Here is a 27,500-nt window from a genome sequence, read left to right as displayed (position 1 = left end):
TTAATGCTTCAACCGTATCTAAAGCTACTATGGCTACAACAAGTGTTGCATGACAGCTGTCATGTGGGAGATGTGGCATTGGGCACAGGGTTCATGAATAGCTGCTTTCATACCACGCTACAGTATGGTGAGCTTGTCTAGTCTGGCAGGCAGTTCAGAGCACTTTGGCACTGTTGTACCTTTTACCTTTGGCTGTGTTGCAGTAGGCTATAACCTAGGAGAGGATGAGAGGCTCTTAGATGCCTCGGGGTTGCAGACATGTTTCACGTCGCTTATTTATGTTGAACACTAAATGCTCAACGGGGCAGAGGTTGCAGTTGCCTGGCTTTTGTGTTTGACAAAAGACACACACACACACACACACACACACACACACACACACACACACACATACACACACACACACACACGCACACACACACTCATCACATGCGTTTGTATTTGCTATGCAGGCGTGTTCTCTCTGGCTTCTGAAATGTTCTCAAGTCTCTCCAGTCCTGCCATAGCAGTGTGATCATGTGCTCATCACCAGCTCAGAGAGTAGTGCAAGAGATACTTCCTCTCTGCCACAAACACACACACACACACAAAACAAACACACAAACTCACACACAGACAAAACACACACACACATACACACAGACACACACACACACAAACAAAACAGAGAGAGAGAGAGAGAGAATGTGTGTGTGAGGGCTTATTTTTAACTCTGACCCACTCCTCCATACACTGGCTCTGTGTCCAGCTGACTTGTGTAACCAGCAGCAGACGCCCTTGAGCGCACGGTGAAGGTCACAGCAGCAGTAGATATGTCCGCATCTGAGGGCGCGGCGCAGTAGCGGAATGTGCTCTGGCCTGGGTAGTGATCGCAAGCATCAAGACCCCAGTGGGAACAAGAATGCTTGTTGTGTGGGCCATTACAAACTATTGAAATGTCCCTCCCAAGACAGCTCTTCCTTTCATATATCCAGTGTATGATAGTGTACTCAGAGTGTATTATCTGCACACTTTTTAACAGCATAGTGTACTCAGAGTGTAGTATCTACACACTCTTAAACAGCATATTCAGCTCAATAGTCATGCATAGGATGACGTGTGCCAGTGTAAGCAGCACAAAAGCACATTGTCAGGACATGGTGAGACTCCGGGTATGAGTTCATGTTGTTACAGCACTAGCAGGCCTTTTACTCTAGAGAGTGAGAGGACGTGCAGAAGTGTGAGTGTGAGCGTGAGTGTGTGTGTGTGTGTGTGTGTGAGAGAGAGCACGAGGCTTCCTGTCGTGGGCTAAGAGGCGAGCGCTACGAGCAGACCTGCAGCTGCTGTGGGGAGAGAGAGAGAGAGAGAGAGAGAGAGAGAGAGAGAGAGAGAGAGAGAGAGAGAGAGAGAGAGAGAGAGGGGTATATTTAGAGTGACCTACAGATAGAGAGAATGGAGGAGGGGAGAGAGCTGGCAGAGAGGAAAGAGAGAGAGAGGGAGAGAGGGAGAGAGATGGACGGGGGGGGTTCCAGTAAAGGCCAAGGATAACAGGGTCTTCAGAACAAGGAAAGGTCAGGAGCATACCAGCCATTGCTGTGGTGCAAGAAGAGATTACATGGAGGGAGTGGGGCAGGGAGGGAGAGAGAGAACGAGAGAGAAGGGGAGGAGGGAGAGAGAGATTGACAATGAGCAAGAGAGAGAGAGATAGATAGAAAGAAAGGGAGGGAGAGATTCAGAATGAGAGAGAGAGGATAGAGGGTAGGAAGGGAGAGATTGACAATGAGGAACAGAGAGAGAGAGAGAGAGAGAACAAGAGAGAGAGAGACAGACAGTAGAGACTGGAAAAAGACGCGTTTTTCCATCATGGTTAGTCACACTGCTGCGTCTCTGACACCTTGTCCTGTGAGTCCAGCTGTGTCACATACACACACACATACACACACTGCTGTGTCTCTCTGACACCTCGTCCTGTGAGTCCAGCCGTGTCTCACACACACACACACACACACACACACACACACACTGCTGTGTCTCTCGACTCCTTGTTGTGTTGGCTCGGGCGCCCACTCAAGGGAGCACTTATTTTTAGAGAAAGCAGAAGTGGGAAAACACCAACAGACTCTTTCACAATATTAACTTCTTATTCCGTTTTCTCCCCCCATCCTGTTTTATTACTTTCCTCCCTCTCTCCTCCCCCTCTTCTCTCTCCTCCCTGTCTTTCTCCTCCCCCTGTTCTCCCTCTTTCCTTCTCTCCTCCACCTCTTCTCTCTCTCCTCCCTCTGTCTCAGTCACCATGCCTCACTCCTACCCTTTCCTCACTCCTGAGCAGAAGAAGGAGCTCTCTGACATTGCTCACAAGATCATCGCCCCCGGCAAGGGCATCCTCGCCGCCGACGAGTCCACAGGTACACACACACACACACACACACACACACACACACACAAAGATGCACATTCATAGACATACAGGCACATAGACACTCACACACACACACACACACACATACACATATATACACTCACATGCACATACTGTACACACATACACACATTCATATGCCCACATGTGCATGTGCATGTGCACACACACACACACACACACACACACACACACACACACACACACACACACACACACACACACAAACACAAACACACACACAGTTTCCCTTCCCATGTGAGCTCTTTTGAACCTCTGTCCAAACAGAACCCTGATTATTAAAGAAAGTTAATGTTCCTCCTCCCCCCCCTCCCCTCCCCACTCTGATTGGCTGTTGCAGGCAGCGTTGCTAAGCGCTTCCAGAGCATCAACACAGAGAACACTGAGGAGAACAGGAGGCTGTACCGTCAGCTCCTCTTCACCGTCGACAAGGAGGCCGATGCCTACATTGGCGGCGTCATCCTCTTCCACGAGACCCTCTACCAGAAGGCCGACAGTGGCAAGACCTTCGGCCAGGTCATCAAGGACAGGTGAGCGCCAGGGGGCACTTCAGAGCAGAGCGGGCCAAGGTCTAGGGCAGCTGCAGTTCATCTGCACCACCAGCAGGGGGAAGTGAAGGGCTATACACAATGCCTTAGTGCTGTGAGGGCCCGGGGCTCAGAGAAATGCCTGGAGGATAGTTGATTTCTTTTAGCACTATATGATATGATGTGAAGCGAAGACAATTGAATTGAATTGAATTGAATTGAATTGAATTGAATTGAATTGAATTGAATTGAATTGAATTGAATTGAATTGAATTGAATTGAATTGAATTGAATTGAATTGAATTGAATTGAATTGAATTGAATGGTATGATGAGTATTTATGTTTGAGTGCCTGTGGTCTCTAAACGTGTCTCTCCACCTGTTCACCTGTGCAGGGGCTGGGTCGTGGGCATCAAGGTTGACAAAGGTGTCGTTCCCCTGGCCGGAACCAACGGAGAGACCACAACCCAGGGTGAGTGATGAACCACCAACACACACACACACACACACACACACACACACACACACACACACACACACAAGACTCCTCAGTCTGAAGTGTCTTTACTGTTGTGAATGAGAGGACTGGACGAGTAGTGGACACAGTGACTACAGTGTTGCCATTGAGTTGAATCCTAGCGCTGCCTCAGGAGCACTAGTGCTGCCTATGATGGAGCTTGTGTTGATGTTGTTGTTGTTGTTGTTGTTGTTGTTGTGCACCAGGTCTGGACGGTCTGTACGAGCGTTGTGCCCAGTACAAGAAGGACGGCTGTGACTTCGCCAAATGGCGTTGCGTTCTGAAGATCACCCCCACCACCCCCTCCAGCCTCGCCATCAAGGAGAACTGCAATGTGCTCGCTCGCTACGCCAGCATCTGCCAGATGGTGAGGATCACACACACACACACACACACACACACACACACACACACACACACACACACACACACACACACACACACACACACACACAACACACACGCACACAAACACACACACTCCTAACCTGCTTGCCTGTTGTTGTTTGCAGCACGGTATTGTGCCCATTGTTGAGCCTGAGATTCTCCCCGATGGTGACCACGACCTGAAGAGATGCCAGTACGTCACAGAGAAGGTAGGCAAACTCACACACACACACACACACACACACACACACACACACACTCGCCACAAAACATGTCTCACTGAAAAAGAATGTCGTTAAATTCCAGTGTTTTTATAGAGAGATTTTAGTTGGTGCTAGATAAGTCTAATCATCTAAAATGTATCTGTAGTGAAATGTAACTTCTATGTCCTGCCAGGTCCTGGCTGATGTGTAAAATGTAAATATTATGCCCTGCCAGGTCCTGGCTGATGTGTAAAATGTAACTGTTGTGGCCTGCCAGGTCCTGGCTGATGTGTAAAATGTAACTGTTGTGGCCTGCCAGGTCCTGGCTGATGTGTAAAATGTAACTGTTGTGCCCCGCCAGGTCCTTGCTGGCATGTACAAGGCTCTGTCCGAGCACCATGTGTACCTGGAGGGCACTCTGCTGAAGCCCAACATGGTCACCGCCGGACACTCCTGCTCCCACAAGTACAACACCGGAGAGATCGCCATGGCAACAGTCACCGCCCTGCGTCGCACCGTGCCCCCCGCAGTCCCAGGTGAGAGGAATGGTCACACACACACACACACACACACACACACACACACACACACACACATCACACACACACACACACACACACACACACACACACACATCGCACACACACACACACGCACACGCACACGCACACGCACACGCACACGCACACACACACACACACACGCACACGCACATCACACACACACACACAAAGGTCATGTTTAATTGTTTTTTACTCATTTAATTGTTTTTTCCCCTCTTCTCTCTACTCTTCCTCAACTTTATCTGTCTCTGTCCCTCCTCTCTCTCTCTTCCCTCTCTCCTCCTCCTCTCTCTCTCTTCCCTCTCTCTCTCTCTCTCTCCTCCTCTCTCCTCCTCCTCTCTCTCTCTGTCTCTCTTCCCTCTCTCCTCCTCCTCTCTCTCTCTCTCTCCTCCTCCTCTCTCTCTCTCTCCTCTCTCTCTCCCCTCTCTCTATCGTCCCCCAGGCGTCACCTTCCTGTCTGGAGGCCAGAGTGAGGAGGAGGCATCAGTGAACCTGAACTCCATGAACAAGTGCCCCCTGCACCGGCCCTGGGCCCTGAGCTTCTCCTACGGCCGCGCACTGCAGGCCTCTGCCCTCAAGGCTTGGGGCGGCAAGAAGGAGAACGGCAAGGCCTGCCAGGCTGAGCTCATGAAGAGAGCCGTTGTGAGTAAAATACACACACACACACACACACACACTCAACTCAACTACATGTGCTGCCTACAGCACACAAAAATGGCTGCTAAATACATTTCCACACAGAGACATAAATGCACACACACACACACACACACACACACACACACACTCAACTCAACTACATGTGCTGCCTACAGCACACAAAAATGGCTCCTAAATACATTTCCACACAGAGACATAAATGCACACACACACACACACACACACACACACACACACACACACACACACACACACACAGAAACATGCCTGCTTATGCGTTTTCATATTGTGATGTGGTCCCTTTGTGATGTCACCGTCTCCAGGCCAACAGCAAGGCTGCCACTGGCAAGTACGAGGGTGGCGGAGCTGGTGCCGCCGCTGGCGACTCTCTCTTCGTGGAGAACCACGCCTACTAGAGCGGGCACACCCCTCCTCCACAGCCCCGCCCCTCACCCCCCGCAACCAAGGCCACGTGCCCGAAGGCTCCAGATGTGTGTGGAAGCATCGTCGCCCCTTCTCTGTGGTCAAGTCACGTCACTGCCCTCTTGCCCTGGCATGAGAGCGAGGGAGACCCTTGGAGCACCTGCCCAGGCCGGTGCCTGGTCTGCCCTGAGGATCCGGAATACATCTGCCTCCATTCCCTGGCACAGGCGCTCACGCGCTCCTGATTGTGCCGAACGTCCCCTTTCACTGTTCCTTTTTTTCTTAACAATACATTTTTTTGTTTTGTTTTCATTGGAGAGTACCTCTGTGGTTGATTGTTAATAAATAGGCCATGGAATAAAGTACCTTTCTTCCAATATCTGGTTCTGAGTCTTGTGTCCAGGGTAAAATCATATCCACTTGATATGTTTTATGCATTTCTTTTATATAGACTTATTGTGGCTTTTTGTCACTGATGCAGAGTTAATTGCTCCCCTCAGCGTCACCTCATGGGTAAACGAGGTCAGTGACCTCTAATGCTATGACAAAGGATGAAGGCAAAAATAGATACAAATGATCAAATAAAATATTAAATACCCTAATTGGTGTAACTAATGTATAAACATAAGCTACAATATACAATAGCCACTCCATATACTACTGTTAGTTGTTTTTTTAACTGGGAACTTTGTAAGCACTGAATGGGGTTATATTGATGTCAAGAGGTACAAATATGGGTGATACACGAGAACCAGAGTACTTCCCCATCCACAACCGACACACTGAGCGAGACACTTGTCACTCACACTTTAATCATCCAATTACGTAAAACTTACAGCAGTATGTGGCTCCCCTGCATCACTGCTCCAGCCATTGAGCCACACTACTGCACTACTGTAATCTCTGTGTAATCGGATGATTAAAGTGTGAGTGACGAGGTAGGTTGGTGTGAGGACGAGGTGTGTAGGTTGTGGATGGGCAAGTAGGCTGGTTCTCTAGATACAGATGTAACCTGCGTTGTGTGGAACCACCGCGGTCCAGCCCTGCACACGCCCGGGCTCAAACCCACGAGACAGCAGCACCTCGGATCGGGAGTCAAGCGCGCTAACAATCCAGCTAAAAGCCCAGGCGTCGGGGAGTGAGGTTTACTAACGTTCTACAGCATAGCTAACCAGCTAGCACCCGTTACACTGACACCAGCATCCCTGTCTCAATCTCTCCCTCTCTGTAGGAAGTAGGCTGGTTCTCTAGATACAGACACCAGCATCCCTGTCTCAATCTCTCCCTCTCTGTAGGAAGTAGTCTGCAGACACCAGCATCCCTGTCTCAATCTCTCCCTCTCTTTAGGAAGTAGTCTGGTTCTCCAGATACAGACACCAGCATCCCTGTCTCAATCTCTCCCTATCTGTAGGAAGTAGGCTGGTTCTCTAAATACAACACCAGCATCCCTGTCTCAATCTCCCTCTCTGTAGGAAGTAGGCTGGTTCTCTAAATACAACACCAGCATCCCTGTCTCAATCTCCCTCTCTGTAGGAAGTAGGCTGGTTCTCTAGATACAGACACCAGCATCCCTGTCTCAATCTCTCCCTCTCTGTAGGAAGTAGTCTGCAGACACCAGCATCCCTGTCTCAATCTCTCCCTCTCTTTAGGATGTAGTCTGGTTCTCCAGATACAGACACCAGCATCCCTGTCTCAATCTCTCCCTATCTGTAGGAAGTAGGCTGGTTCTCTAAATACAACACCAGCATCCCTGTCTCAATCTCCCTCTCTTTAGGAAGTAGCCTGGTTCCCTAGATACAGACACCAGCATCCCTGTCTCAATCTCTCCCTCTCTTTAGGAAGTAGGCTGGTTCCCTAGATACAGACACCAGCATCCCTGTCTCAATCTCTCCCTCTCTGTAGGAAGTAGGCTGGTTCTAGATACAGACACCAGCATCCCTGTCTCAATCTCTCCCTCTCTTTAGGAAGTAGGCTGGTTCTCTAAATACAGACACCAGCATCCCTGTCTCAATCTCTCCCTCTCTTTAGGAAGTAGGCTGGTTCTCTAGATACAGACACCAGCATCCCTGTCTCAATCTCTCCCTCTCTTTAGGAAGTAGGCTACAGACACCAGCATCCCTGTCTCAATCTCTCCCTATCTGTAGGAAGTAGGCTGGGTCTCTAAATACAACACCAGCATCCCTGTCTCAATCTCCCTCTCTGTAGGAAGTAGGCTGGTTCTCTAGATACAGACACCAGCATCCCTGTCTCAATCTCTCCCTATCTGTAGGAAGTAGTCTGCAGACACCAGCATCCCTGTCTCAATCTCTCCCTCTCTAGGAAGTAGGCTGGTTCTCTAGATACAGACACCAGCATCCCTGTCTCAATCTCTCCCTCTCTAGGAAGTAGGCTGGTTCTCCAGATACAGACACCAGCATCCCTGTCTCAATCTCTCCCTCTCTAGGAAGTAGGCTGGTTCTCCAGATACAGACACCAGCATCCCTGTCTCAATCTCTCCCTCTCTGTAGGAAGTAGGCTACAGACACCAGCATCCCTGTCTCAGTCTCTCCCTCTCTGTAGGAAGTAGGCTGGTTCCCTAGATACAGACACCAGCATCCCTGTCTCAATCTCTCCCTCTCTGTAGGAAGTAGGCTGGTTCTCTAAATACAACACCAGCATCCCTGTCTCAATCTCCCTCTCTGTAGGAAGTAGGCTGGTTCTCTAGATACAGACACTAGCATCCCTGTCTCAATCTCTCCCTCTCTTTAGGAAGTAGTCTGGTTCTCCAGATACAGACACCAGCATCCCTGTCTCAATCTCTCCCTCTCTGTAGGAAGTAGGCTGGTTCTCTAAATACAACACCAGCATCCCTGTCTCAATCTCCCTCTCTGTAGGAAGTAGGCTGGTTCTCTAGATACAGACACCAGCATCCCTGTCTCAATCTCTCCCTATCTGTAGGAAGTAGGCTGGTTCTCTAAATACAACACCAGCATCCCTGTCTCAATCTCCCTCTCTGTAGGAAGTAGGCTGGTTCTCTAGATACAGACACCAGCATCCCTGTCTCAATCTCTCCCTCTCTTTAGTAATAACAGAGCCCCTTTAGGGAGAGCCGGTCCACTTCCTATTAACTCCATTGTACCGGATTGTTCCTGCAATCTGTTGAAATTCCGCTAGGGGCGTTGCCGAGCAAGTGATAAATGAATTGTGGTCTATGGGGCTAAGCGGCTAGAACTCGTTTTTTTCACAGTTGACAACTTCATTTCTTAATGTACATTGTCGTAGTAGCTACCTGAGTATAGGTTTTCCACTGGAAATGAAATAAAAAGTCACTCATGTCCTTTCTGCTTTTCATAGGATGGGCCGTTTTCCCTGTAACATGCTAGCATTTAGCTCATGGATGCTCGCGACAATCGCGACCGATTACGACCGTCGTGAAGCTGAACCTTCTTTTAGGTCTATGGCCGTAAAGTGGTTCGCTTGTGTCACGTGACATGAAAACTTTGAAAGGGTTTTTAGGAATAACAACACATATAGAAAATTGCACTGGTCAGCTAATGGTCAAGTCAAGTTATCCTGCATCGCATGCATTAATGCAATTTCAGGAGAAAAAATTATATAAAGACAAATGTGGTACTGGGGGGTTCAGCTCCATTGCCACCCATTCATTCATCACTTGCTCGCGATCGCCCTCTAGTTGCAGTACCATGCGGAAGTATTTCGCTAGTGGTCCTTCTCCCCTTATTAGACATTCTCTGGTAATAACTGCAGTTTGTCCACTTTGACCCCAACTTGACCCCATCACACCCTCACTGAGTCTCTCTTCCTTCCTTTTTCCTACTCTCTTTTTTGCCTACCCTTCCATCCTCCTCTCTTGCCATCATTCCTATTCTCTTCTTTCTTCCACTCTCTTCTGTCCTGTCTTCATTCCTCTCCTCTTCTCTCATGTTATCATTCCTATTCTCTCCTTTCTTCTCCTCTCTTCTGTCCTGTCTACATTCCTCTGGACGGTTGTAGTGATACAGGCCTCTGAACAGTTCTAGTGATACAGGCCTCTGAACAGTTCTGGATGGTTCTAGTGATACAGGCCTCTGGACGGTTCTAGTGATACAGGCCTCTGGACAGTTCTAGTGATACAGTTCTAGTGATACAGGCCTCTGGACAGTTCTAGTGATACAGGCCTCTGGACAGTTCTGGACGGTTCTAGTGATACAGGCCTCTGAACAGTTCTAGTGATACAGGGCCTTTGGACAGCTCTGGATGGCTCTGGACAGGTGGTCAGTGAGGACTACAGCAGGAGAGACAGAGGGCAGCACTAACACAATGCCATTGCTTCTCCAGCGGGAAACGGGAGGAGTTTTAGCACGTCACGAAGACACTTTTTCCACACTGGCTTGCCTCTGCCACACAGTTAGGTTTGGTCATCATTCATCATTCATATGACATTTGGTCATTATTCAGTCCAGACACACAGCCGTACATGAATCTTTTAATGACACAGAACTACAATACAGAATAAATGCTACAACCAGGCATTGTCTCACACTGCTTCCATAGTCTCTTAGAGCCCTTAGAACTATAGTACTATGAACCCGCTTAAACAGGGTCCATCCACTTCATTCAACATTGAGGGAAAAAGGAAGGAAGAGAGAAAGAGAGAGAGAGAGAGAGAGAGAGAGATTGTCTGTGTGTGTAAGCATGTTTATGATCAAAATGGCCCTTCATAGAACTTTCCACGTGGTGTGGAACCTTTCATCTGTGTTATTCTCAGGATGTTGGAATCAGTGTCAGAGCAGAAACAGAGAGGACGCTGGGACTTGGAGTCACTGAATGAGATAGGAGAAACAGAGAGGATACTGGGACTTGGAGTCACTCAATGAGACAGGAAAAACAGAGAGGATACTGGGACTTGGAGTCACTGAATGAGACAGGAAAAACAGAGAGGATACTGGGAGTTAAAGTCAGCGCCCGAAACAGAAGGCCTCAGTGCCTTCAGCTGTGTGGCGCGCCGCTTGCGATGAGCCAGAGTCCAGACAGCAGGAGCGGCGGGAGGGTGGAGAGGGAGGTGGGGGCGCGGAGGACCGCAGCGGAGGAGCTGGCTGGCGTCGCCGCCGTGTTGGTGCACACGAAGCTGGTGTCGGAGTCCGTCCCCGAGGAGCTGAAGCGGACGAAGCCCACACTCGTGCCCGCCACGTTGTCCGTGATCCACTGCTGGAACTCGGAGACGCGAGCAAAGACTTCTGGGAATCGTCCGGTTGCACAGGGAACCCCGAAACTAGACAGGCCAGCTTGGATCCACTGAGAGCCCTGTTTACACTGCAGGGGTCCCCCGGAATCTCCCTAAACACACACACACATATGTAATATACAGTATATAATAATATTAGGGCTGTCAAAATAACGGATTAATTTAGATTAATTAATTTGAGATAAAATAACTGATTAAAAAAATTAACGCAGATTAATCGATGACCTTTGACTCGGAGCCATTCTAGTCAGTAACCATTAGACCGTAAAATGGGGAGACGAGAATGTGCTGCCTGGATCATTGATTGGAACATTTACTTTTAAAAAAACGGCCTGACGGTGTTAAAAAAAAAGTGTTGATTAAAACAAAGTCCTCTGCAGTGTCTGCAGCACAGAATTTGCATATCACCGGAGTTCGTCAACTCTTAAGTACCACATTACTGCAAAGAAAGTGTTGACATTGCGATTTTGCGATTACATTTTATATGTGATTAATTTAGATTAATTAATCACAGAGTTTGTAATTAATTAGATTAATTTTTTTAATCGATTGACAGCCCTAAATAATATATATAATACCTATACATAAAACATATTTACTATACTACAGTATGTAGATTATACATCATAGCAGCCTGTAGCTTCCTCCATACAATGCCAAAACCCTGCTTCTGAAAGGCTTACTCCTCAGAACAGAGCTGACCAAGAGGCAGCAGACTGACAGCTCAGTGTGTGTGTGTGTGTGTGTGTGTGTATGTGTATATATATATATATTCATATGTATGTAGTAGTGTGTGAGTGGTGTGCATGTCCGTACCTGACACACTCCCCTGCCTGAGGATCCGGCGCAGACCATCTGGGATGTGATGACTCCGTTGGTTCCAGCGCTGAACTGGCACGTGCACTGCCTGTTGCCCACCACCGGAACCTCCACCTCCTGCAGGCTCTGGGGCGCGGGCAGGGACACTATGGGGGAGGGGGGATAGTTCACTAGTGAATACGTAGCTATTACTATCACTATAGCTATAGCATAGTGCACTATAGTGGATACATACTGTATTACTATCACTATTAGCTATAGCATAGTTCACTATAGTGAATACATAACTATCACTATTAGCTATAGCATAGTGCACTATAGTGAATACATATAACTATCACTATTAGCTATAGCATAGTTCACTATAGTGAATACTGTATGTCTATTACTATCACTATCGCTATAGCATAGTGCACTATAGTGAATACATATTACTATCACTATTAGCTATAGCATAGTGCACTATAATGAATACATATTACTATCACTATATGCTATAGCACAGTGCACTATAGTGGATACATATTACTATCACTATATGCTATAGCATAGTTCACTATAGTGAATATGTCTATTACTATCACTATATGGGGGAAAAAAAACTTTAACCAACAAAACCAGGCTCATTTAAATGATGGCCGCTGGACTATTGGCTAGTCTTACCTTCACTGGACTAGATAGAGATAGATAGATAGATAGATACTTTATTGATCCCCAAGGCTATCGGCTAGTCTTACCGTCGCTGGACTATTGGCTAGTCTTACCTTCGCTGTTGCACTTGGCCGCTGGACTATTGGCTAGTCTTACCTTCGCTGGACTATCGGCTAGTCTTACCGTCGCTGGACTGTCGGCTAGTCTTACCGTCGCTGGACTATCGGCTAGTCTTACCTTCGCTGTTGCATTTGGCTGCTGGACTATTGGCTAGTCTTACCGTCGCTGGACTATCGGCTAGTCTTACCTTCGCTGTTGCATTTGGCTGCTGGACTATTGGCTAGTCTTACCTTCGCTGGACTATTGGCTAGTCTTACCTTCGCTGGACTATTGGCTAGTCTTACCGTCGCTGGACTGTCGGCTAGTCTTACCGTCGCTGGACTGTCGGCTAGTCTTACCGTCGCTGGACTGTCGGCTAGTCTTACCGTCGCTGGACTATTGGCTAGTCTTACCATCGCTGTTGCACTTGGCTGCTGGACTGTCAGCTAGTCTTACCGCCGCTGGACTATCGGCTAGTCTTACCGTCGCTGGACTATCGGCTAGTCTTACCGTCGCTGGACTATCGGCTAGTCTTACCTTCGCTGGACTATCGGCTAGTCTTACCTTCGCTGGACTATTGGCTAGTCTTACATCGCTGTTGCACTTGGCTGCTGGACTGTCGGCTAGTCTTACCGCCGCTGGACTATCGGCTAGTCTTACCGTCGCTGGACTATCGGCTAGTCTTACCTTCGCTGGACTATCGGCTAGTCTTACCTTCGCTGGACTATTGGCTAGTCTTACCATCGCTGTTGCACTTGGCTGCTGGACTGTCGGCTAGTCTTACCGCCGCTGGACTATCGGCTAGTCTTACCGTCGCTGGACTGTCGGCTAGTCTTACCATCGCTGGACTATCGGCTAGTCTTACCTTCGCTGGACTATTGGCTAGTCTTACCACCGCTGTTGCACTTGGCTGCTGGACTGTCGGCTAGTCTTACCGCCGCTGGACTATCGGCTAGTCTTACCTTCGCTGGACTATCGGCTAGTCTTACCTTCGCTGGACTATTGGCTGCTGGACTGTCGGCTAGTCTTACCGTTGCTGGACTATCGGCTAGTCTTACCGTCGCTGGACTATTGGCTGCTGGACTGTCGGCTAGTCTTACCGTCGCTGGACTATCGGCTAGTCTTACCGTCGCTGGACTATCGGCTAGTCTTACCGTCGCTGGACTGTCGGCTAGTCTTACCGTCGCTGGACTATCGGCTAGTCTTACCGTCGCTGGACTGTCGGCTAGTCTTACCGTCGCTGTTGATGTTGCCCCAGCCGGTGGCCCAGCAGGTGGTGGCGCTGTGGAAGGTGCTGCTGCCGTTGGCCAGGCAGACGGGCCGGATGTAGTCGGTGAAGGTGACGGAGCTGCTGAGCTGCATCAGAGCCACGTCGTTGTTGAAGAGCGAGTTGTTGTACTGCGGGTGAGTGATGATGCGGGTTATGGACACGCTCACCTCGTTAGCGTTGCTGCCCGACTGCACCTGCCGGCCCAGGTAAACCCGCCAGCTGGATAGAGTGAGACTGGTGGAGGACAGAGGGGGGGGGGGGGGGGACAAGACAAACACCAATATAAACACCAGATTAATCATAGCCAATCAAATCATTCTTAGATCAGGATTACCTGCTACAGTCTAGTGGATACAGACAATTTAAAAATACAAAAAATACGGATATCTCTGGTTTGGAGTTACCTGTGTTTTTCAAATTTTCCATGATCAAAGAAGACATTACACATGTGCATTGCAAAAATCACACCTTTGGCTTACTACGCATTTAAGATGTTTAAGGTGTATCAACTCTGCACATGTCCCAAGTGTACTCAGTCTACCCTAAAGTAGCCTACAATAAAGCCATGAATGTGCTACGTGTCAAACTCATTCTATTAGCCCCAGGAAAAAGAGGACCACCTGCATGAATGGTGCTCTACCAACAGAGGGCGCTGTGGCATCTCCCACAGCATCCAGAGCAGAGCAGCCACACTAAGATCAATTAGCCTGCTGGGGCCAGTGGGAGATTTTACTGTAAGAGTTGGTCAGTGAGCACGCTGGCTAAACTTACGTGCCTACGCAGTGGGCTGCGGTCATGACCCACTGGCTATTGAGGAGGGTCCCGCCACAGATGTGTCTCCCGTTCAAGTGAAGACTGGCCTGCCAGGGCCAGCTGCCTGCGGCGGCGTCCGCCCCCCCCACGATCCGAGTGTTCAGGGGGGCTAGTCCACATTCTGATGGACACAACACATTCATTTATCAGCCGACAGACTGACACTCAACAAAATGTATAAATTATGAATGCATCTTTCCATTCTCTCACATGATGAACCAGCATTGGGTTTACAGCATTGGATTTTAGATAATGATCGCTAAGATTTACATATTCATTTAGCAAATGACTTGCATATGTCAGTTCTATTACAAGGGACTACATTAACCCCAGCGCCAGAGCAACTTGGGGTTACAGTGCGTGCCTTGCTCAAGGGCAAAACAGGAGCATCCAGGAATTGAACCCACAACCGTTCAGGCTACTCGCATGCTGCAAAATATTCTATTCAGATTGAGCAGTGAAGAGCGGAAGAGAAAGATGGGGTGCGGGGGTGTCAGGAAATGAAACCCAGGTCCCCTTGCACCTTGCCACTCCCCTGTCATTTCTTTAAGATAAACCCCCCCCCCCTCTGTCATGTTCAGCTGCGTCATGTTTTATTCAGGCAAGTATACAGAGACCGGGAGGTGTCACTGAGAGATGTTTTTGTGTATTAAGAAAATGTGTGCTTGGTTTCCAAAATGATGTGTTTATTTTACTAAACTTGTGGTCTGACTGCTGTGTGCTTGTTTTGCTAATTTATGCTCTCATTTTACTAGATTACTAAATTAACTGATTAAGAATCGAAAAGAAAACAAGTGCATATTCTCTCAGACAAAAAAACATCTTGCAGTGACACCTCTTGACTTCAGTAAACTATGAGTTGAAATAACATAACAGCTGATACGTGAAGGCCATTTACGGCACTTTAGCCCATAATACATACAGTACAGACTATTCTCTGAAGTGGCCACAATCATAAGTAGCTGCTGAACAATTGCTTAACACAGACGTATCACTGTTTCTGTTGCCTTGTCCCTCCGCCAGTGTACTGTCACAGTGAACACCCCCGTTCAAACTGACCACTATGAGTCATTTCACCTGAGCAAAGGTGAGCACTACTGATTGGACATAGCAGACAGGTGGAGCATGGTCAGGAAAGATTTGAGCCTTACCGCTTGCCGTCTGAGCCTGGATTTCTGCAAGGCAAAGGAAGCAGAAAAAATATGGCATTATTTAACAATCAGTCAGTCAGATAGCAGATCATATTCATGTCTTTCTCTCTTTCCCTCTACCACCCTAGCCTGGTAGTAGCCTACTACTCAACTGGGGATCTACATTTACTTACAGTTGTGCTACATTTACATTTCCTTCCAAAGACACTTCAATTGCGGTACAGTCATATCAGAGAATGTCTAATTGGGGTAGAACTTTCACTCTCAGGAAACTTCCAGTTTCTGAACTAGTTGAAGTTCCACTCTGGCTCCATGTGATGGCGCTGGCGAGTAAGTGCACACAGTGAATGGAGGACTAAGCTGTAGGCTATCTCAAAATCCACTTTTCTCAGAGTATCCATTTGTGTTTAGTAACTTGAATGTTGCATTCGGAAGGGGATGCAAAGAAAATACATGCTGCTGAGTATGTATATATTTTTTAAGTCGTTTACTCAAAATGTTCAGTTTCAAAACTGATATCAAGATTCATTCACATTAGTAAGGGGCGACGATGACCCAACCTGTTGTTAGCGCGTAGCTATTTCTACAAGATTAGCTTAGCTCTGGAGGCAGTCAATAAAGAGACAGAAGTCCCTAACAAAATAGTTATGTATGCTGGCAGCACAAGGAACACATGAGTGTTCATCTCTGTCAGTTCACCTGATTCCGTCTAAGACCAGGACCAAAACAATGCAATTCTTTGAATCTATTATTAGGTGTCATTATGTGTTCTTCATCATAATGGCACAGGTGGGGTTTAACAAACAGGCAAGAACATTGGGTTCACACATACACATGCCATTGTACATGTAGTTCAAGCTCAAAGTTAATTGTCATGTACTCATAAATCATTTAGTATTGTATATCATAAAGTATTGAAATTCCTTGTGCTCAATTTAATGTACAGTAAGAGTGTATGACAAGACAATTTTCTTGCCTAAGGATGTTGTGTACTGCTGCTGGGCTCTCTAGTGGTTGGGTTCCATATTGCAACACATTCTGCATATACTGTAGGCCTACTGCATTTTGCTCTTCCTTTCTTTCTTTCCTTCTTTCTTTCTTTCTTTCTTTTCCTTCAATGAGTATACAGTGATACACAGGCCTCCCTGATGGCGAACCTGTAAATGGTTCATTACATGTTATTCCTGGTACTGTATGTGTACACAATAGAACCCCTCAGCTGTTGAGCTGTCAACTTATGCATTGGCATCCCAGGACCATAAACTGTCCCATAATAAATGAGTCTTCACAAATGCTGATTGTCTGCCTGACCCTGAGCTGATAGCAGAATGGGTAGACAACGTTAGCAAGTGGCCAGAGATTCATTGGCCCATCATATACACCTATCTGGTTGACAAGCCCAGTAAGCACAAATAGTAGGCATTTTTGCTTCAGGTTTCAGTCAATTCATACACACAATTCAATAGGATTGAAAGCTTTCTGACCCTGATATGCGTATACTTTTTTGTTGTGATGTGAACGGTGAAGGGGTTATCAAAAGGAAGGTTGGCTGAAGAGCTAGCTTAGTTAAAAGGTTATGGCGTCGTCATAATTATTCTGAGTAGGTTTGGTAACAATCTAAGGTGAGCAACTGCAGCTTATAGCACAATAGCTCTCATGACAGAATTAGTGTGACATGTTAATGACTCTGCCTTTAATGACTCTGCCTTTAAACACGAAATACCAGTCTGTGCCACATGTCCAGGGATGCATGACAAACACACTCAACAAACTTGTTAAAACAGGCACTAAGCACAAATTATCACCTTAGGCTACTCCCTCTTACATTTTTGTTATTGTTATCGTTGTTGTTGTTATTGTTGTTAGTAGAAGTATCACTGTTGTTGTTGTTGATGTTGTTGTCATATTGTATACTATTGATTTCTCATTTGCATTATTAGAATATACAGTAGCCAGATAAAAACAGGCAACATGTGCACACAAGTGGGAAGGACATTACAATTATTTGAAAGTTCAGAGACATCGATTAGTTCATGTATTATTATTATTATTATTATTATTATTATTATTATTATTACTATTATTATTATTGATTATTATTGATTAGCTATTAGCGATTAAGGTTGGAAGAGCTTGTTGCTCACCTACGTTGGAACAAATAGAGAGATTTGTCTTAAGAGGATGATGGACGATGTCATGTTCTGCAGTCAGTGAAGAATAGGCCTACATGTGCATTAGGAGCAGTGGCAGCCTAGTGGCTAAGGAGCTGGGCTAGCATGCAGTAGTAGCAGTGGCAGCCTAGTGGCTAAGGTGCTGGGCTAGCATACAGTAGCAGTGGTAGCCTAGTGGCTAAGGAGCTGGGCTAGCATGCAGTAGCCAGAAAAAAAGTTATAGGTTCAATACCTGGAGACTGACCCTGACATATGTACTGTAAGTCGCTTTGAATAAAAGTGTCTGCTAAATAAATAAATAAATGTGATGGCGCTTCCTCATTGGGCCCTTGGCACCATGACAGATGACACTGACTTAACGATGAGATTCCTGTCACAGCTGAACGTGCCGGAGGCTTTTGGTACTGTAGGCCACAAGCCTGTCAGAGGCTCTATCAACAGCCACCTGCTGCCAAGACTCGACACAGTCTCTAACGGTTTGACTATTTCCTGAATTAGGGTGTGAGGGGTACATTTAAGATTAATATCTATGTAAGCACACCAGGGGTGGAAATTAAAGTGTGAAAATGTGGAAATGTATCAGCCAATAGCAGATTTCTGGTCAAATTAACCAGCCACTCAATGTTAAAATATAACTTTGTGTCTGAAATCTACCAGCCACTCTCACATTTTACCAGCATTTGGCTGGTGGCTGGTGCTAATTTCCATCCCTGAAGCACACTGTGTAAGTTTACCAGATCAGGTAGCAGATCTGCAGTTTGATGGAATGATGAGACATAACAAAGTCCAAATTTGACTTGCTTGGATGTCACAGACAGTACATCTAACATAAACTTACAGTAATCACAATTATGTACCACACTCAACAGCACAACAACACGGCTTTGCAGTTACAGCTACAGTGATGATGCTTAGCAGACGCTCTTGTCAAAAGCAAACATATACATGTACTGTAGCAAGCAGACAGAAGTCATATCATTTCTCAATGACCCCAGGCTGGTGTTACTGACATGCCTCTAGATCACTAAGGGTCAAGTCTGATGGCCAAAGGTGGACTAAAACTAAAACTGCATGTATACAACACAAAGTCACTCTTCTCCCCTGCTGAAAAAAAAAACACAGAAACACTTTTTTAATGACTTGCGTAATGGGCTGGCCAATCACCAGTGTCCTCAGGGGAAACGTTTGGACATATCATGGGATGTTGTCTCCTTTATGGGAGTGGCCAATCACTAATGTCCTCAGGCGAAACGTTTGGGCATATCATGGGATGTTGTCTCCTTTATGGGAGTGGCCAATCACTAGTGTCCTCATGGGAAACGTTTGGACATATCATGGGATGTTGTCTCCTTTATGGGAGTGTCACAACTCCCACTTTCATTTTTGTTTTGTTTTTTGTAAAATAATTAATAAGTTGAAAGTAACTTCCCCAACATCATCTGCATGGCCTTAATAAACACGCCGATAGCCTTTCCAGATATTTAATCATGAATAGCTTTGACCCACATTTCCTCCTGATAAAGTATTACTGATACGACACCAGAGATGAATGAGTTCTTTAATTTAGCCTTTGGTTTGACAAAGGGGAGGCAACCAGTGATAGCCCAACAAGCACACAAAGGCCTGATTTCTGTTAGTCGGACCAGTTAAAGCAACACTAAAAAGTCAAATCATTTCAGCGGTTCATCAACTTGTAACAGGGTGAACGGCACTTCTGCATTCATTTCGCGGCCCTCTATCGGCTATAACCGCACTATGTAACTTTACCAGATCGGGTAGCGTATGTGGTTCGATGAAATGAGAGACCACAAATTTGAGTTGCTTTGATGTCGCAATACATCATACTGTCATAAAATCATGCAACATGCTCTACCTTGTCTGTGGACGTTGTTATATATAGCGTGCGTGCAACAGAGGAAAAGTGCTGCTTTAGTGTTGCTTTAGTGTTGCTTTAACGCATTAGTTTCAATCTTTGCTATGATATGTTGGTTTGACAACTTAAGTGAGGGAAATAAAAAAAAAAATAGGTTTGGAAGCACTGTTAAACTCAAACCTGAACATCCCCATCATCACTAACCTAAATAGTGTTGGATATGTTTGGCAAAGGCCATTTTGGCAGACATTACAGTAATCTGCCATCAAGAAGAAGGTGTACTTTTCTTCGGGAGGCCAAATCTAACCTAATGTAGCCTGATCAACTTTTACATTGTTCACTGTTCAATGTAATCATTGTATTGTTTTCATTTGTATGATGCTTTGGACAAAATCGTCTGCTAAACCCCATAACTATAACCATTATTATTCACAGCGTCTGCTAAACCCCATAACTACAGTATGTGTGTGTGTGTGTGTGTGTGTGTGTGTGTGTGTGTGTGTGTGTGTGTGTGTGTGTGTGTGTGTTGTGCGTGCATCTGCTAAACCCCATAACTATAACCATTATCATTCACAGGAACAAAATGTGAGATTTCCTCAGTGCTGCTTTATGTGTATTTATTGCCATTATTGATGTGATTGTATATGTATCAGACCTAATTTCTATTGTTTGTGTGTGTGTGTTGTGCATGCGTCCATGCGCGTGTGTGTGTGTGTGTGTGTGTGTGTGTGTGTGTGTGTGCGTGCGTGGCTGATTAATTTCTGATGCGTAAAGAAAATGAAGAAGCACGCATGTACACTCTCTTATCCACATTCTTATCCCGTGACGAGGTTTTGCATCTTGACCTGCATTGGGGCAGCCATGGTGTACTGGTTAGCGCATCGGGCTTGTAACCGGAGGGTTGCCGGTTCGATCCCCGACCAGTCCACCACGGCTGAAGTGCCCTTGAGCAAGGCACCTAACCCCTCACTGCTCCCCGAGCGCCGCTGGTTGGGCAGGCAGCTCACTGCTCTGGGTTGTGTGATTCACCTCACTGTGTGTTCACTGTGTGCTGTGTGTTCACTAATTCGGTTAAATGCAAAGAACTGAATTTCCCTCACGGGACCAAAAAAGTATATATTCTATTCTATTATACACACATTCAAGTTCCCATGAGTTTACACACACACACACACACACACAGGTTTCACATCATGACCTTCAGTTTAGACACACATAAGTTTACACACACACACACACACACACACGCACATACGTACACACACACACACACACAAACCCATGCACACATGCACAAACACACTCTGAGCAGTATAGGGAAAAAAAACAGCAAGATCAATCAAACTCTCTCAACACATAGACTAACACCCTTTCAGTACCCGTAACCATGACAGTTGTTGCCAGGTGACAGAGACGCAGTCACTCTGTACTCTGAAGCTATGTCAGTTTCACTTTGTTTGCCCAACTCACTTCTCAGTGAGTCAATTAGTTTCTCTCAGTGAGTCTCTCTCTCTCTCTGCCTCTCTTTCTCTCTCTCTCTCTCTCTATCCATTTATCTCTCTCTCTTTCTCCCTCTCGTTAGCACATTAGCATGTCTTGTTGGATATTTGTGCATGTGTATTTTCAGACCAGTCTTGTCAGCTCTTGACTAGAGTCCCCTATGGAAGAGCTATCTTGTCAGCAAGACCGCATGCTGTAGCTTACAGTAAAGCCTTTACTGGTAGCCTTTAACTTCAAGCACAACAACTAAGGACTGACCATCCTTCTTTGTGAATTCCTTCCTCTTCAGCTTCCTCATTACCTGTCAATGGGTGGCCAGCAGCTTTTTCACCATAAGTTCCTGGCAGAAGTTATTCTCAATTCTATTCTACCATGATTACTGTAAAGCCAGGTTGATTTAACTAATTTCTCTAACTTCATATCTGATCAGAGAGGTCAGGTGAGGTCAGGCCAGGCCGGGCAAGGCAATCATTCACTATCCATCAGAGATGCCATGTCTGCTGTTTGCCAGTGTGGCTCTAAGGCACATGTAGAGACAGTACTGCACTGCTATGCGGTGGATTAAACAGCACAAAAGGTGTTTACTGTTGGTCTATTTCCATGAAAAATGAAGTTGTAGTTCAATGAGATTTGTCTAGTCTATGTGTTTACTGCAGGTCTTACATGACAGTTACGTCTCAGGAGGAATGAATACAATTATTTTTTTTATTCAGCGCATTTTGTCTTTTCACAGTTTTTTTCTGATACCAGAAAAATGAGATAAAAATGGAACATGGTGCATACAGTACACCGGTGATGGTAAAGTTCCCCTGAGCATCAGTGATGTATTCCACCGTACATCTGGGTAACACCTTGAATGAAATGATCAGCCGGAGGTTTTGGCAAGCTTACCTGTCACACACACACACACACACACACACACACACACACACACACACACACACACACAAACACCAATGCCGGAGGTTTTGATATGTTTACCTGTCACACACACACACACACACACACACCAGTGCCGGAGGTTTAGGTGAGCTTACCTGTCACACACACAGCTGCAGTAATCCAGAGCAGGATGCAGCTCCTCAGTGATGCCATGGTGGGAGCGTAGTGAATCAGCACACACACAGCAGAAGACACACACTGCTCTCTGGCATCAAGCTTTGTGTGTATACGCGCGGTCTGTCTCGTCGCATTTGTGTGTGTGCGTGTGTGTGTGTCTGGTCAGACTGAAGTGAAGAGAAAAAGTCAGATGTGCGTCTGTGTGTGTGTGTGTGTGTGTGTGTGTCGTGTGTCTGTGTGCTTGGATGACCGGAGCATCCAGTCTTTCCTGTTTTGATAACCCATCTTTCATCACAGCTACTAAGGAACTGTGGAAACAATACTGTAATGGCACATCCATCACACCTGTCTTCACCTGGACATGTGCTCACCTGAGGGTGATTAAAAAGAATAATAATTTGAAAAGGTCTCCGTGGCAACTGCATCCTAAATTTAGTTTTGCGTCAGCGGCATCAGTGTCTGCTGGCTGTATGTGTGTGTGTGTGTGTGTGTGTGTGTGTGTGTGTGTGATGGAATATAGTCTTAAAAACAAACAAACAAACAAACAAACAAACAAACAAACAAACAACAACATATTTGGAATGCCATTGCTGTGGTAGGCTATGATTCATGTTGAATATGATTGAAGAGAAAAGTCCGCACGCCAGAAAATGTGCCTCAGTTTTTTAATGGTAAATCACCACACCATTACAAAACTGAGGAGCCTTTTCTGGGTGTGCGGACTTCTCTCTTCTGACTTATGCTTGTCTGTCCAGCACCCAGTTTGTATTGCTTTTGGATGTGCGTGCGGTAGCCTACTCTTTTTAATGTTGAATATGAGCAAAAGTGTTAGCAAACAGTTTAAACCCCTGGGATATAAAGTCCTTTTTTAACTCTGTTATAGCCCTTTTCAAAGACCACAAGAAAAGAAAGGGGCCATTTTACTGTAAAGCTCTATTTTAGCCATCATTTGCACTTGATTATGCAGTCAAGTGTCCGTGTCATTAGCTGTATTGTATACGTCAGCGTGCCAGTACAGGTGCATGGGAGCAGTGTGGGCTTACTGTACTGTACTGTACTGTACTGTATGTGCATGGGAGCAGTGTGGGTTTACTGTACTATACTGTACTATATGGGAGCAGTGTGGGTTTACTGTACTGTACTGTACTATATGGGAGCAGTGTGGGCTTACTGTACTGTACTGTACTATATGGGAGCAGTGTGGGCTTACTGTACTGTACTGTATGTGCATAGGAGCAGTATGGGCTTACTGTACTGTACTGTACTGTATGTGCATACATTAACGTATGGAATGAACATTATGCAAAAGCAAACACAAAACAAAAGGCATGTAGCGGACCAAGGAAACAGAGCAGCTTTTGTATTCCTGTTAGCTACTGTAGCACAACACTGGTGCACCACTGGCTCACGCACCTGGGGCCCGTACGTCTCTCGTATGCTGAGCACCATGGAAACCGAACATAACTGAGCACCATGGAAACCGGACATAAGCACTGGCCCAAAATGACCTTCACGATGAACTTCCCTGCTGAAAAAAACAGCAAGACACCAGCGTAGGCTGGTAGTTGGTTTTAGCTGGTTTTAGCTGGTCTTTGCTGGTTTTCTTCCAGCTATTGCTGGTCTTTGCTGGCGTAGCTGGTTAGGCCACCAGCTAGACATGCTGGCGTGACCATCTGAGGAAGCTGGTCGTGCTGGTGTGACCAGCCTCTCGTTTGGGATACAGCTGGTTTAAGATGGTCATGCTGGTGACCAGCCTGTCAAGCTTGACAAAGGTGGTCAAGCTAGTTTTCTAGAATGACCAACATAAGCTGGCGTGGCCAGTAAAAACCAATGTAGACCAGCAACACCAACTAAAATGACCAGCTTGAGGTGGTACGACAATCAAAACCAGCTGAATTACCATCGTACAGTAAGCTGGGTTTTGCTGGTCTAGCTGGTTGTGTGTATGCCGGAGACCCAGGTTCCATTCCCCCCTGCTCTCTTTCCCACTTGCTCCCTGAACTCTCCACTGTCCTGGCATTGCAGGCATTACAGGCCCAAAATATACTGCACAAGACCCGCTGGGGACGGGACGCCAGAGTACTTCCAGCAGAAGCTGGTGCCCATGTTACAGCTGGTGGGTGTTGCAGGTACCTCCTGAAGAAGCCCATGTTACATACAGCTGGGTATCACAGGTACCTTCAGCAGAAGCCCATGTTACATACAGCTGGGTATCACAGGTACCTCCAGCAGAAGCCCATGTTACATACAGCTGGGTATCACAGGTACCTCCAGCAGAAGCCCATGTTACATACAGCTGGGTATCACAGGTACCTCCAGCAGAAGCCCATGTTACATACAGCTGGGTATCACAGGTACCTCCAGCAGAAGCCCACGTTACATACAGCTGGGTATCACAGGTACCTCCAGCAGAAGCCCATGTTACATACAGCTGGGTATCACAGGTACCTCCCATGTTACATACAGCTGGGTGGCTTGTCCAGGGACCCGACGTGCAACATCATCTGGGACTCAAAGCAGCGATCTCCCGACGGTCAGCCTGACCCCTTGATCACAGAGCACCTTTTGTACTCCTGTTAGGTAAATCTGTAAGAGTTTTACTGGGACGCTACGTGACACACACTAATGTGTCCAAGCCCAGGCCTGCTGGCCTGATTACACAAGCTTATTATCTGATTCTGCTCACAGGTTACGTCATTTGAGTTTATGCATTGTTGTATGCGTGTCTGTCTGTCTGTCTGTGTGTGTGAGTGTCTGAGTGTCTGTGTGTGTGTGTGTGTGTGTGGGCGGGCACCTGTTTGAATATAAATTACACTATTCCAGTTCTTCAGCATTCTCCCTGTGGTTGTCTCACACACACACCTCCTTTGTCTCTCAACAGGGTAAGCTACCTTTCAAGAAACTCCGTGGATGACACTGCTCCCATTATGTATTAGCTATGAGGATATTTGTGCATTATCTGGCGTCTCCATAGATCATCAGCCAACCATACACTTCACAAAGCATGGAAAGGGCACTCTGAAGGAGACTAGACAGCTGGGATCTAGGCTGTGGAATGATACAGTGTGATGACTCATTAGTCTTTTCACAGTAGCAGAGCCTCTTTACTGACGCATCTTGGCCACGGAACATCAAACTAGTCTTGGCCACGGAACATCAGACTGGTTAGTCTCTCCTCAGTAGAGATGCATCTTTTCTGACGCATATTGACTATGAAACATCAAACTGGTTAGTCTCTCCTCAGTAGAGATGCATCTTTTCTGACGCATATTGACTATGAAACATCAAACTGGTTAGTGTTGGCCATGGAACATCAGACTGGTTAGTCTCTCCTCGGTAGAAGCATGTCTTTACGAACAGAGCTTGGCAGTGGAACAGGGAAGTGGCTGAGCATTTTTCCTTTGACGTGGTGTCTTGACTCAGCACATTTGGCTGCAGGAGCAACAGATTTAGCTCAAGAGTGGCGTCTGCGCCTCATGTTCAGGTCTGCGTATACAAAGGTGCTTGGCCTAGTCTAGTGTGTACAATCCAGAGACTGATCAAAAGGTGCTTGCTTGGCCTAGTGTGTACAATCCAGAGACTGATCAAAAGGTGCTTGTGTGTACAATCCAGAGACAGATCAAAAGCGCAGGTGAATCGAGGAAAGGCACAAAGAGGCCGATGCTCGAGCAGTGCTGCATTGAAACCGTATGAAAGGCCATACTTGGAGGCACCTGGAGCCATATCCACAAAGCATTTCACATGACTTCTAAATCACTCTAAACGTTTTTAACTTGGAGTTACAGTTTTTTTCAATTGTTTACACGCAATTTTTAAAACCGGGTTCTTTATAGCAAAATATAAGCACAGCTATCCAAACGCCACACTCAGTTTGCATAAATCCTAGATTGTTTGCAAAATGACACACTTCAGTCAAAACATACACACTTTAGTCAAAACAAACACACATCAGTCAAAACATACACACTTCAGTCAAAACATATACACATATTTGTGAAAATACTATTAGTTGTCACTTAACAAACACAGTCCTCAATGATCAGACACTATTGCAACCAGTTTCACACTGCAGTGATAAATGCAAAACACATTTGTAAAAAAGCTAATTTTAGAAAATAGCATGTGCTAGATTTTTGCCCAGACATTGTTATGTAAGGAATAATTTAGATGTTCAAAAAATAGTGACAAACCCAACATTCTTCATGATTACTTCGACATAGGAAAAATGTACACAAATAGGTCTATAAACTTGCACTTGCACAACACTGATTCTGTAGACTGAATATTTCAAGTGTTTCTTTCAATACTTACAGTATTTCTTACCATAATCAGTTACAGTAATCAACCAACAATGAAATCAATTAAACAAATAAAATCTGTAGACAAATAAAAACTACTGCATAAAGTACATACACTTTGACTCTGAAGAACAACTACTGTAAGAGCAACAAGACTGCATAGCACACCTGAGTGCTGCGTTTTCAATTTTGCACATGTGTACAGTATGTGCAAAATTGAAAACGCAGCACTCAGGTGGATGTGATTACCCAATTCGTTCATCAGTGTAGTCATTGGCAATCCGGGGCTTTGTAATGACAAGGAAGTAACCTCACAATCCTTATCTGTGTCTAAGGTGTGGAAATGTGTGTAGAGTTTTACAAATCACTGTGTGTAATGTTTTGCAAAAAGGGTGAAGCAAACATTGTGTGTAATGTTGCACAAATCTGTGGAGGTGTTTTGCTCCTTGGAGTAGAATTTTGCAAACTGTGTGTAAACAATTGTAAAAAACTGTAAACTACTCACAATTCTCTTGAATATCCCCTTGGGGATCAATAAAGTATTTATCTATCTATCTATCTATCTATCTATCTATCCACAAAGCCGCTCAGAACTACTCTTAGTGAGGAAAATGGACAACTCTTACGTAAGATAAGGGAAGCGCTCCGTTGCTATGGTTGACATCATTACTCATGCACAAGTTTGACTGTGAGCCCCTTGATTGGCAGCTGATTATGACATAGGGATGAGTGACATGAGTCCCATGTGGCAGGTCTTTGCTGGTGAGAATGTGTGCACTACACAGTCGCAAAGGATGGAAGATGATGAATAAATAACTGAATAAAGATTAAAGCCCGGCGCCCACCAGAAGCGGCGTTCAGCGGTGTTCGGCG

At 46.0% G+C, this 27,500-nt stretch overlaps 2 protein-coding genes across 2 annotated transcripts in view; one reads left to right on the top strand and one right to left on the bottom strand.

Annotated features, from left to right (window-relative positions):
- Window positions 1–6,076, top strand: part of aldoab (aldolase a, fructose-bisphosphate, b) — a 6,493-nt gene extending 417 nt beyond the window's left edge. Inside the window, exons 2-9 of the mRNA XM_062532567.1 lie at window positions 2,268–2,384; window positions 2,760–2,949; window positions 3,342–3,418; window positions 3,670–3,830; window positions 3,976–4,059; window positions 4,415–4,589; window positions 5,059–5,258; window positions 5,600–6,076. Coding sequence (XP_062388551.1) covers window positions 2,273–2,384; window positions 2,760–2,949; window positions 3,342–3,418; window positions 3,670–3,830; window positions 3,976–4,059; window positions 4,415–4,589; window positions 5,059–5,258; window positions 5,600–5,692 — 1,092 coding nt within the window. The 5' untranslated portion in view covers window positions 2,268–2,272 and the 3' untranslated portion in view covers window positions 5,693–6,076. The remainder of the gene's footprint in view (window positions 1–2,267; window positions 2,385–2,759; window positions 2,950–3,341; window positions 3,419–3,669; window positions 3,831–3,975; window positions 4,060–4,414; window positions 4,590–5,058; window positions 5,259–5,599) is intronic.
- A 4,072-nt stretch (window positions 6,077–10,148) lies between these two features.
- zgc:123217 (uncharacterized protein LOC641414 homolog) lies at window positions 10,149–22,530 on the bottom strand. The gene is made up of 6 exons (XM_062532566.1): window positions 22,308–22,530; window positions 15,727–15,750; window positions 14,534–14,696; window positions 13,728–13,996; window positions 11,740–11,888; window positions 10,149–11,015 (listed from the first exon to the last, which is right to left on the bottom strand). The coding sequence occupies exons 1-6, from the start codon at window positions 22,363–22,365 to the stop codon at window positions 10,668–10,670; spliced, it is 1,011 nt and encodes a 336-aa protein (XP_062388550.1). The 5' UTR covers window positions 22,366–22,530; the 3' UTR covers window positions 10,149–10,667.
- Between the last annotated feature and the right edge of the window lie 4,970 nt (window positions 22,531–27,500).

The sequence above is a fragment of the Sardina pilchardus genome, chromosome 3 (assembly GCF_963854185.1).
Source record: "Sardina pilchardus chromosome 3, fSarPil1.1, whole genome shotgun sequence".
Taxonomy (NCBI): Eukaryota; Metazoa; Chordata; class Actinopteri; order Clupeiformes; family Clupeidae; genus Sardina; species Sardina pilchardus.
This window is presented reverse-complemented; position numbering and strand designations above follow the sequence as displayed.

Coding starts and splice junctions, on each gene's coding strand:
- zgc:123217 (XM_062532566.1), bottom strand. CDS start 22,365: ATGGCATCACTGAGGAGCTGCATCCTGCTCTGGATTACTGCAGCTGTG. Junction 15,751..22,307: donor TGCAGCTGTGTGTGTGACAG/GTAAGCTCACCT, acceptor TTTGCCTTGCAG/AAATCCAGGCTCAGACGGCA. Junction 11,889..13,727: donor GGGCAACATCAACAGCGACG/GTAAGACTAGCC, acceptor CCTCCCCCATAG/TGTCCCTGCCCGCGCCCCAG.